This window comes from Oncorhynchus keta, chromosome 10 (assembly GCF_023373465.1).
Source record: "Oncorhynchus keta strain PuntledgeMale-10-30-2019 chromosome 10, Oket_V2, whole genome shotgun sequence".
Lineage (NCBI taxonomy): Eukaryota > Metazoa > Chordata > Actinopteri > Salmoniformes > Salmonidae > Oncorhynchus > Oncorhynchus keta.
In genome coordinates this window covers 19,017,328-19,029,507 of record NC_068430.1, presented here as the reverse complement: position 1 = coordinate 19,029,507, position 12,180 = coordinate 19,017,328, and the positions used below count along the sequence as shown (strand labels likewise).

The window sequence follows — 12,180 nt, the reverse complement described above, 5'->3', positions numbered from 1 at the left end:
GTTTTACAGGAACAAGGAGGACTCCCCAGGATCTTCGGAGGGTCCAAGGTTTACAGTTCACCAGAATGGATCATTGGAGATCTATAATGTGGAAAAAGAGGACATGGGCCAATACACATGTTACACCAAGAATACTGAAGGGACGTCTGCTATCACTGCCTTACTGGATGTTAAAGGTATACAACTCAATAAAAGAAAGCATTTTTTTAAACACCCTAGTCTAGGACCATGTGTTTTTTCTAACTATGTGACCTGAAAACGGTCTTACCTAGTTTTCCCTGCTTCAGTCACGTAGTCAGAAAACATTGGGTCCTAAACATAACCCTTTACATATACAGTTGTGTGTTTGAACTATCCAAGAACCCACAAAGATATTCCAGGCCCCGGAAGACTTGCAGGTCCTAATAGGAACCACAGCCCAGCTCTCCTGCCTGGCGGTGTACGACAACTCATTCAGTGGCGACTTTGAGATTGTGTGGGAAAAAGACGATGTGGAGATAGCACTAAACCACACAGAGAATTCTGGGTAAGATAAGCCTTTCTTGTGGTGTTACATATATAAGCCGAGCAAGAAAGTTCACTTGCTTTTTAGATGGCACAGATCAATAGGTTGTCTCTCTTTTTCTCTGCCGATAGATATTTCGTAGAGGATGGTATCCTGCAGATTGTCAACGTCAGCCACAGAGACCAGGGCATGTACAAGTGTGTGGCCAGTACTCCAATGGATCAGGACACTGCCTCTGCACTACTCATGGTGCTGGGTGAGCAAATTATGTCAAATACTTCAAAGTCTGCTCAGACCTAAAGGCTCTACGACACCCAGCACAATAGAAATGCATGTCACAGTATGGATCCATACCGTATGATGAAGCCAAGCGTGCCATGGCATAGTACTCAGAGCAGAACATGATTACACATGTCTTCAGATTCAGACCTTGGCTCTGCATTTACAGTAAAATGCATTTACATTGTTTGATTCCTCTTCAAAAAACAATGGCTGCATTCCAAACACCTCTCAGCCCTCAAATTGAGTAGACACTTCTGATGACGTATCATGACGTCTGACGAGTATACTATACACTTGCAGGACAAGGGGCGAGGGAGGAAGGAATGATTTTTAGAATGGACCGCCCTTGTCCAGAAATTCGTCACTCGTTCATCCCGCCATGTTTGTGTTTTCAGCCACCGGTAGCTTGTGGGTGCTATATATGCGCCACAGTCAATTATGATTGCATGTCTACTTATATTAACTATATAATTATTAATATACATCTACCGTATTATAGCTACCAAAATAATTAGCTAACTAACATTTGCCTGCCTAGCTGGAACTTATGAAGAAGGGAAAAAAAATATTTATACAATTTCCAAAACTTAACCAAACAAAAACATAATTACTTTTACGAGACGTGTTTGTGCCGTCATGTGCATTAGTAGCACAATTTCTAACCTTTTTACATTGCTTTTTACTTACACTTGTGTGTTAACTTGTCCATATTGACGTTGGGGTTTTATGTTTCGGCTGACTTTTCTTAGTGGATGTACAATCATCGCGAATTGAATTATGGGGTGTTTCAGGCCTCGAAGTGAACATAATAGTACACTTGCAAACTCGATCAAAAACGAGGGCTGAGGGGCTTACGTTGCAAACTTCCCTTGTTTGGCTAATCGTTTGGACTGACATACAGGATGGTGAGGGGGATTCCCCCAAGGGCATAAGGCGAGGATAAGTGGACGAGTGTGTGTCTTTTATGAGTATGAAACGCAGGCATTAGATGTCTATGACTACGTTACTGCATCATAGTTTTCACTTTCTTTCTTCTCAATTGGTCAGTTTCTGCTTCAAATGTTTTTCCTCAGTCCTTTTCCACTCCAGAGGATTCCCTGTCTTTGTGTGTTATCAAAGCAATGTTGTTGTGGTGGTGGTGTTTTCCAGACATCCCACATGCACCTGAGAACTTGGTGCTATCTGAACACAAGGGCAGAAGTGTGAAGCTCAAATGGATCCCTGGGGAGGACCACAACAGCTCAACCACTGGTAATAGTCTGGTCATCCACCTGGCTCTTCAAACACAGCAAACACAATAAGCAGCTCTGCATGCATGTTGGAGCATCAGGCCTGTAGTATACAGTATACACTGACAATAACATGGCACATATTTACTAAGAAAAATTGAATTAGTACTTTATTATTGTGTTAGTCTCATGTCAACATCCCAATACAAATTAGTAGTTTAATCTTTTGGAGCAAGTATCCTGCTCAGTGCAGGGTCTGAATAGTTTGCTGCATTGCTGGCTGTTAGGTAAACAGCCCCTTTGGCAAAGGGCTTTGGGCAGATTGGGGACTGGTCTGTGTGTCTCACCCTGTCAACAGAGTTCATTATTGAGTATGAGGAGAGCCAGTGGGAGCCGGGGACCTGGAGAGAGCTTCAGAGAGTTCCTGGAAATCACGGCTCGGCAGTCCTCAAACTTTACGGACATGTCAACTATCGCTTCCGAGTGTCTGGAGTCAACACAGTGGGCAGAGGGCGCCCCAGTGAGCCCACAGAGAGATACAAGACCCCTCCCGCAGGTAGGAATTCCTCCACTCATGTTGCCTTGTCCTCCTCCTTCATATCACCGTACAGGCCACCAGAGCTGCCTGCACTGCTCGTTGAACTTTAAAACACTCATCATCTGAGATAATTGATTCCACTCTTGTTGATACCAAGGTCTCTTATGTGCACATTTCACAGGAGATTTCTGCCAAAATCCATATTTCTTCTCTCTCACCAGCCCCTGACAAGAACCCTGAAAATATCAAAATTGAAGGTCATTTGCCACATGAAATGGATATCAACTGGGAGGTAAGAAACAGAATGTGGTTCATTCAATATACTGTACCTTCCCTGAATACGTATGCACCTCTCTGAATACTGAATATTTCACAGGAGTTACATTTTTGTGGAAATCAAAAACTCTCTTCATTCAAAGAGAAAATAAGATAGAACAGTGTACACTCTTAGAAAAAAAGGTGCTATCTAGAACCTAAAAGGCTTCTTCTGCTGTCCCCATAGAAGAACCCTTTGAAGAACCATTTTTGGTTCCAAGTAAAACTGTTTTTGTTCCAAGTAGAACCCTTTTGAGTTCCATGTTAGACACACTACATGGAACCCAAAAGAGTTTTACCGAAAACCACAAAGGGTTCTCCTATACTTGTAGGGACAGCTGAAGAACCCTTTTGGAACCCTTTTTTCTAAGAGTGTACATGCAATTATAAATAAGAATCCCTCAGGAATCAAATATCCATGCTGTTGATATTTCATATTGTTGATTTATAACTTTAGAAGAGCTATTTTGATGGTGAATTGGATTGCTATCAAAGCTGCTCATTGTGGTGCTTTTATTAGAAAGTGAAAAGAGAGGAGAGAAGATTTCTTACATGTACAGTAATAAATTCAGCTTTATTGTAAAAAGATTAATCTCACCCCCACTTATTATCTTCCTGCTCCTGCAGAGTAATGTAGCTTCTGAATTGATGAGCTCTCTCATTGTTAATGATTTGCTTTTGTGGATAATAGTGTCTAATTCTATTTCCCATCACGGTCAGGCAATTGTGAGGAAAGCACTAGATCTCTCTACAATTGGTGAAGCCTGCTCTTTATATCAGAGGTGTGGCTCAGAGCTGCCTGGACCCAGCACCCAGCCAAATGTCTAATTGTTTTACTGATTTTATATTATCAAAGCCTCATTAGGATCCAAGTGTATGGGCTTGTCATTATAATCCTGCAATAGCCTAGATGAAGAAAGACATATAAAGAAATCCTTGCTTAATTGTTCAAGTTCCTATAAAATGGTAATAATCTGTGTGTTACTGTTATTCTTACCTTCCCCACTCTTGCAGCCATTGTCCCCCATTGAACACAATGGGCCAGGCCTTGAATATAAGGTGAGTTATAAGAGACAGCATGTGGAGGAGGACTGGCAAGAGCATGTGGTGAAGAGACACTCGTTTGTAGTGAAGGACACTCCCACGTTTGTGCCATATGAGATCAGGATCCAGGCAAGGAACCACCACGGATGGGGACCTGAACCCAAAGTGGTGACGGGCTACTCTGGAGAAGACTGTGAGTGACTTAAACACAGAGAGTTTCTATGTGTATTTCACAATAATTATACTCTTGAAATGCACAAGGATAATACAGTACAGTATGTACCATTCAGCTGTGTGTATGGTAGGCTATAGTCCTTAAAATATAGTCTATTTTCTCTGAAAAGGCCCGAAGTAGCTGATGAAATGTGTGATATGCATGTAGTAGCTTTATTGAGCTAAAACTCTCTTTTAGAAGTCATAAACCACTTCATTCCATGCTGGTTTGTATTTATTTATATTTCCATCTTCATCTTTAGCTTTCTTTTGGACTTGCCCTCAGGAAGTTACCTCAGGTGGTCAAATACAATGTTGTAGATTTTTAAAAAGCACCTCAACCTTGTTAAGAATGTTTTGTCTTCCTTTAGAGGTTTCGTAATACTTTGTTGTCATACTGTCTGGTATCATCGCTTAGGCAATAGCAGTGAGCCCCACACTAGTTCCTACCTTGTGAAAGTGGTATATCACATTATTTAGATGCAGTCACTGATCTATAGATTCATATTTTACAGAAGCATATATTTGAAGCATCTAAATACTCAACCCAGCCAATACTAAACATATATTATGATCTGGTGGATCATTCACCATAAAGCTGAGCTCATATTTCACGTTGGGTTGATCTTTATAGTACTTAGTGTGACATACGGGCTGAATGGACTGTGACGTGAGTGTATTTGGCCCTGCAGTCCCCTCTGCGGCTCCTGATGATGTAGCGGTGGAGGTGATGAACAACTCGCTGGTCAAGGTCAGCTGGATGCGTGTTCACAAGGACAAGCTGCATGGACATCTGGGAGGCTACAGGGTAAATTCTTTAAAACAGCCCTGAAACTTTCAGACACAGTTTAAAGGGAGAGACTCTGACCTCGCTGGATCTCCTGGACCTCTCACCCCACTTTGTCTCCCTAACGCTGGCAGTGCACTGTTACCTTACACAGGCCACTAGTGCAAAATACTTTAACCCAGACTATAGCCTTTCCCATTCAGGATGTATTGTCCTTTTCTCACATACGATCTGTTAGATTCATAACACTGTGTGTCCTTCTGTCATGGCGGTGTCAGATAAGCTGGTGGCGGCTGCGTAGTCTGCTGGACTCAAAGAAGACTCACGGGGACAAACACACTCTGACATTCCCGGGGGACCGGAACCATGCCATGGTACCAGGGCTCACGCCCTTCTCTGAGTACAGCCTCATCATCATGACCTTCAACAGGCGAGGCAATGGGCCAGGTAGCCACGCCGTCAACTTCAAAACCCCAGAGGGAGGTAAGACAGGAGGGGAGAGGAGCGTGCCATGGAACATATTAATTCACTGTGCAACTGAAGAAGAAAAGAAACTATCTGGACACAAGCTTATTGTGTTATTGTGTTAACACTTTTTACTACTTGTATATTTGTTTGTTTCCCAGTTCCAGAGAAAACCCCCGTTTTCAGGGTCACAGATGTTCAGAAGCACACTGTCACTCTCACCTGGGCACCTCCTCTGGAAGCCAACGGAGTCCTTACAGGATACCTGCTAGAGTATCAGCTGAGTATGTACAAATCTTTCCACTTCCCTGTTAACCTGCAGTCTGACATGCACCAGGCTCCCTTCATTCAATATGTCTAGCAACTCCTTGATCTTTCCACTATGATATATTGCTGTGCTTATGAGTGGTGCTACAGTGCATTTTTGAATGCTTGTTAATGATAGTATCTAGTTTAGCTCCTACAGCTGGTGTGAAATGTTTGTCTTAATATAGAAATGTAAGGAAATACATGCAGAGCTTTGATAGTGAAGATCCACAGGTTTAAATCTCACAAGTTATTGCATGAGAATATGATCAAATGGAGAACAAATACTCAGATGAAAAATACCCTCAAGGAGAATGAGGGTTGAATACAGCTAAATATTAAACGTCTGTTATTGGATGGCATCAAAGCATGGAAGTGGATATCCAGTGTGACTCATTGATAGTATGAATGTAGAATGACCCCATTGGTGAGAGAGGGGTTAGTATCTGGTCAGGGTGTGGCCTGTGTGGTGTGTTGTGATCCGGCACCAGCAGCGCTGACCAAGGCCAGCGTGTCACAGCCTTTTAAAGTCTTGGTTACTGACCCCATCCTGTCCACCGGGGACTTCGTCACAACCAACCACCCAGATTAAACAGTCATAGGACAACAATAATGTGCATGTGTGTGTCCCTCCCTGGCCTGAAACAATACCGATGATGAGGCTGATTACAACATTTCAAAGACAGCTTTGCAAAGTAACTCTCCCTAATGGTTTTTGATTTTTCCGCTGCACAAGAGGGTCAAAAGTGTCATGTTGTATTTCAGAAGAAGGGACGTTTTCATTGTGCAATCATGATAAAGCTGATGGACTCTTTTGAAGTGAGGGGTTTTGAAGGAAGTGATGTTAATGGTAAAGAATGCACCAGAGGAAGCAGCAGAGGAATTGAAAGGCTGCTGCAAAGCTGTTCCAGGGCTGAGCCCAGCTTCTTAGAGGTTATTTGCTAACTTAATATTTCCCAGGTTTCCCAGGACCTACACTGTTAGATTGATGGCCAGTTCCATCTCTAGGGAAGGAAGAACCAACTACCAATGCAAAACAGATGTTGTTCATAGGTTGCACCTCCATCACTCGGTCGTGTCATGCCATTGTTGTGAATAGTGGTGTCCTAAAGTCATGATAAGCCCAGTCATTCTGGATGGTGTCTAACGACTGTTTAGTCTAAATTACACTATGGTGCCTGGAAATACGACAACATTGCTAAAGTAGTCAAATGTTCAGTAGGAAACAACTTTGCCAGCATTATCATGTCATCAAATTTACTTTAGACAGATGGAAATGTTGTCATTAGCTAGCAAAGTTTGTCAAGAATAGCTAGCAATGCTAACAGTAGCTCGCTAAAATCCGGTGTCCTCCCCTCAATCTTAGCTAACTAGCTAACTTTATACTGCATCTAAAGCCAACCTGGCAACATCAAAATTATTAAAAAGATTTTCCTTGTAATTATTTGCCTCCTTTTGAATGGCATTGTATTTCTAAGCCATTCTAATGCACCTTTGATTCAATCTTTATCAGCGCTCATTGACAATACATTGAGTAGAATGCTCAGTTGGCCATCAGTCCAAAACAAACGTTCAAAACAACATTGTGACGAAACATGCAACCCATGATTACATGCTCACACAATGTGGTCCTATATCTACCAAACCCACAACATTTTATGAGTGTCCTTTTCAAATGATCAATCAAATGCTTATTTTGTCCTTCTGTATCAGAGATATCCTTTGTGTCCATTAATACACGAAGACAGGTTTAATCGAGTCTCTGTGTGTGTTTAGTCAACGACACAGAGGAGGTGGGTGTCCTGCAGACTGTGGATATCAGCAACCCTGACACCACCATGTGGGTCCTGCAGAACCTGGAGGCTATCAGCAGATACAAGTTCTACCTGCGCCCCTGCACCAGGGTGGGCTGTGGGCCCCGGGTCATCAAGGAGAGCACCACCACACCTGAAGCACGTAAGTCACACAGGCCGAGGTGTGGCAGGGGGATCCTGGTGGAAAATCTTTGAGAATGGAAGGGGAGTATGGGTTTATTGTTGTGGGAAATAGCGAGACGTGGTAGCAGGACTTTGTATTAGAGGGATGATGTATTCTGTAAATGACCAAGCCTGTACACCGTAAATGACCAAGCCTGTACGCTGTAGATGACCAAGCCATTTCAGTAATGTATTAGCTCATTGAATTTCAGGGAATGTGATATTGGCTCCAACTGCCAGGCTTTTCATATCTCCATCTAAGTAATGTTTGTGGGTAAACAATATCATAGGGGTGTGAGAAGGGGTTTCATTCATCATTGTCATAAAAGAGCAAATGCTTATTGATTTGAAGGAGAAAGCGAGATATGAAACAAACGGCTGGAAAAGAGAATTACCTTCAGCAAGGGAAAATGCACATTTCTGTATCGTATTGTATAATTATATAGGAATTGGTAAAGTAAGTAGATTGCCATTGCAATGTTTGGCTCATGCATATGACACAACATTTTCATCTTATGAATTCTATGTCAGTTCTACTTCAGTGGAGTGGTAGATGTACTCTGTCGGAACCAGGCCAAGCTCAATTCAACTGAGTCTTTGGGAGTGGAGATAAGGGGGTGACACCAGTCAAAGATGATTAGAATCTAATGAAAATAAGCAAGTGCACTTGAATGTGTAATGGAGGGTCTGCACTGTGGTGCCACATCACACATAGCTTCTGTCTAACAATAGTAATAATTGATTTGGGTACTCTCTAATAGTAAGGGCTTGTAAATTCATATAAATGGTGAACAAAACATAGCATCCTTTTCAATCAAACACAGTAAGCAGGCTTCTGGGATTAATTAAATGCAAGAATGCATGTTTAGATTGATTTACTAAAAAAAAACACCATTATGGTATGAAATCCAAATAAATATACTTTCTCCGTGTGTGGGAGTAATGTCAAATCAAATCATGTTTTATTTGTAAATAACAGGAGCAGACTAATAGTGAAATGCTAACTTACGGGCCCTTCCCAACATTGCAGAGAGAATAATAACACAAGGTGTAAATACACAATGAAGTAACGATTACTTGGCTACATACACGGGGTCCCAGTACTGAGTCAATGTGCAGGGGTACGAGGTAATTGAGGTAGATGCACCGCCTTCAGAAAGTATTCATACCCCTTGACTTATTCTACATTTTGTTGCTAGACATCATTGCTAGGCAACCATTTTTGTCACGTTCTGACCTTTATTTCCTTTGTTTTGTATTTATTTAGTATGGTCAGGGCGTGAGTTGGGGTGTGCAGTCTGTTTGTTTTTCTATGATTTGGGGATTTGTATATTTCGGTCTAGTATTGTTCTCAATCAGAAGCAGGTGTCATTAGTTGTCTCTGATTGAGAATCATACTTAGGTAGCCTGGGTGCACTGTTTGTTTGTGGGTGATTGTCTATGTTAGTTGCTTGTGTCAGCACAGGTTTCATTTATAGCTTCACGGTCGTTATTTGTTTATTGTTTTTGTATAGTTTGTATTCAGTGTTCAGTGCTTTCTTTTATTAAATACTCATCATGAACACATACCACGCCGCATTTTGGTCCTCCCATCCTTCTCGCCTCTCCTCTTCAGATGAAGAGGAGGACAACCGTGACAATTTTCAGGTCTTGCCATAGATTTTTTGTAGATTTATGTTAAAACTGTAACTCGGCCAGTCAGGAACATTAATTGTCTGCTTGGTGAGGAACTCCGGTGTAGATTTGGCCTTGTGTTTTAGTTTAATGTCCTGCAGAAAGATGAATTCATCTCCCAGTGTCTGCTGAAAAGCAGACTGAACCAGGTTTTCCTCTAGGATCTTGCATGTGATTAGCTCTATTCTATTTATTTATTTATTTTATCCTGAAAAATTCCCAAGTCCTTAACCATTAGAGGCATACTTATAACATGATGCAGCCACCACTATGCTTGAAAATATGGAGAGTAGTACTCAGTAGGATTGAATATTTTCCCGGTATTTTACAAATGTGCCCGCCAAAACGAAAGTGTCATTCAAAAGCGTTATAAAGCATATAAATATGTCTGGATTTGATTGGACCTTTGTTCAGCATGAAAATTCAAACCTGATGGTACCTGACCCCGAAGAACCATATATTAAATACATTAACATTTAATGAGCCCAAGCCCAAAAAATACCAAATAATTGTGTCTTTATCCAATACATATATGTGTAGGCTACTGAACATTATGCTCAACAGAAAAACATAAAAGCCCATGGATGTAGCTAGCTGTATGCTATCTTGGGTAAATAAATTAATCTAGCTCCAGTAGGCTAATATTTTTGAGTGTGAACTTTTACTATATTGTATTTTATGGACTGGAATTCCGCACATCTTTCAAACCATGATAAAGCAGAAGAGAACATGTGATTCTGGTGCAGCACATGCAGTATACATAGTTACAAGTATAGGCTAGCAAATTTGATTATATCATTGAAATATAATAGAGCCTATTTGTATAAGTAGTATATATACCTTTCATAACATTTCCCCTCATGTTATTAGCTTAGCCCCTCTTTCTCTATTGCTGCTTTGTTCCTTCCTCACTTTCAACAGTTAATAGAAATATGTTTCGTTGTCCTTATCTTCATCATTCTAATGAAATCCTTGAGTAATATAGAACTAGAATTAGATGCAGAAGGCTTTAATTTCTCGTCACAAAGATTGAATGGTTAGGGGTCTGAATACATAATTGCTATAGCCTACCGCCATAGTGTATTCACTATTTCAAACTATCCATGAGTTCTATTGGCTGCTGTATTTAACATTCAGCAAAAAGATCTTGCGTCCCTCTTCGATTAGTCTATTGGTATAAGAAATGCAAAAACAAAACAAAAATGTCCAGCAGGCTATTCTAGTCTAGTTTTTCCTGCATGGGACTCCAAGAGCTAAGGAGGGTTTGTTAAGGAGAGAGGCCAGCGGAGCACAGGTGCTTGGGTATTGTGCAAGAGACAGAGGCTATACGTTAGAAGTTTCTAATGCATAACCCATCATAAATGAGCTAAATAAGGCTAATACTGCATTGAATGTATTACCTGAAAGAGTCAGGCTAGGACATCTATATATAAATCTAGAACAGGATTGTCTATTTTGGATGCCATTTGAATGGTGTTAATGGAGAGAGAGGAAGACTGTGAGAGAGTGCTCATGTGTGCACTGATTTAAAGCAATGATATTCAAGTGATAGGCTATTATAAAGGTCTGCAGCTGCAAATTAAAAAAGTACAAAACTTTACTGTTAGGCGGAGCAGCACAGGGGAACCCAAGAGCAGGAGACAGGAGCCAGAGTGGCAAAACTGCAGTGAGAGGATAAACAGCGTCAGGCAGGGAAACAGACACAGCAGGGTAACAGGGTCTTGAATAATCATAAATAGCTAGACTCATAAACTGACTGAGCAGAGATTACGATCTGGCAGAGTGGAACATGCAGGACTGAGTATTTGTAGAGATCTTGATTATGGAAGGGGTTGCAGCTGGTGAGGATCCGCTCTGGCTCCAGCACACCTGTCTCCAACCACACAATCACAAACAAACAGAAAGGGAGGGAGAGAGAGAGAGAGAGTGTACTGTAGAAATGGCTGCAGGTCAAGGTGACACCAGATGTCCACTAGGGGGTGTGGCAGGAGCAGATGTGACATTCACAATTTTAAAAAAAGGTAACCCCAGACAGCCAGATGATTATGGGTACAGTAAATTACATTCGGTCAGTAGGTACATTCGGTCTTTATATTACTGTAGTATAGCCAATGCTGGAACAAATGTAGGCCTACCTGTCACAAGAAAAAAAGTTACAATGATGAGATGATAGGTCTACATGCATCGCTGAAGTTGGAGACTTTTATCTCCCTCTCCAACTTCAAACATCAGCTATCCGAGCAGCTAACCGATCGCTGCAGCTGTACATAGTCTATAGGTAAATAGCTCACCCTTTTTCACCTACCTCATTCCCATACTGTTTTTATACTGTTTTTATTTATTTACTTTTCTGCTCTTTTGCACACCAATATCTCTACCTGTACATGCCCATCTGATCATTTATCACTCCAGTGTTAATCTGCAAAATTGTATTATTCGCCTACCTCCTCATGCCTTTTGCACACATTGTATATAGACTGCCCATTTTTTTCTACTGTGTTATTGACTTGCTAATTGTTTACTCCATGTGTAACTCTGTGTTGTCTGTTCACACTGCTATGCTTTATCTTGGCCAGGTCGCAGTTGCAAATGAGAACTTGTTCTCAACTAGCCTACCTGGTTAAATAAAGGTGAAATAAAAAAATAAAAAATTGTGAATTGCACTCCATACTGAGATGGGCTGTCTGTCCCCAACCTGAGCGTTGATTCATCATGCAGAGTCTGCAGAGAAGCCAGATTTAGACATTGCACATAATTTAATAGTTCCATTTCAAGCCATGCTGTTCATAAAAATCATTTATAATATTTTACCGGTTCCTCTGTTATCCCGGGAAAAGAGAGTGGTT

At 41.2% G+C, this 12,180-nt stretch overlaps 1 protein-coding gene across 6 annotated transcripts in view; it reads left to right on the top strand.

The window, feature by feature from the left end:
- The window catches only part of LOC118373926 (neural cell adhesion molecule L1-like protein), a 103,330-nt gene that overhangs the window by 74,779 nt on the left and 16,371 nt on the right, over positions 1 to 12,180 (top strand). For all 6 annotated transcript variants that reach the window (XM_035760240.2, XM_035760237.2, XM_035760242.2 and 3 more), the window contains 11 exons: positions 10 to 176; positions 361 to 526; positions 637 to 761; positions 1,937 to 2,038; positions 2,375 to 2,572; positions 2,776 to 2,846; positions 3,884 to 4,106; positions 4,819 to 4,934; positions 5,192 to 5,396; positions 5,540 to 5,662; positions 7,461 to 7,640. In XM_035760240.2, the coding sequence (XP_035616133.1) occupies positions 10 to 176; positions 361 to 526; positions 637 to 761; positions 1,937 to 2,038; positions 2,375 to 2,572; positions 2,776 to 2,846; positions 3,884 to 4,106; positions 4,819 to 4,934; positions 5,192 to 5,396; positions 5,540 to 5,662; positions 7,461 to 7,640 (1,676 nt within the window). The remainder of the gene's footprint in view (positions 1 to 9; positions 177 to 360; positions 527 to 636; positions 762 to 1,936; positions 2,039 to 2,374; positions 2,573 to 2,775; positions 2,847 to 3,883; positions 4,107 to 4,818; positions 4,935 to 5,191; positions 5,397 to 5,539; positions 5,663 to 7,460; positions 7,641 to 12,180) is intronic.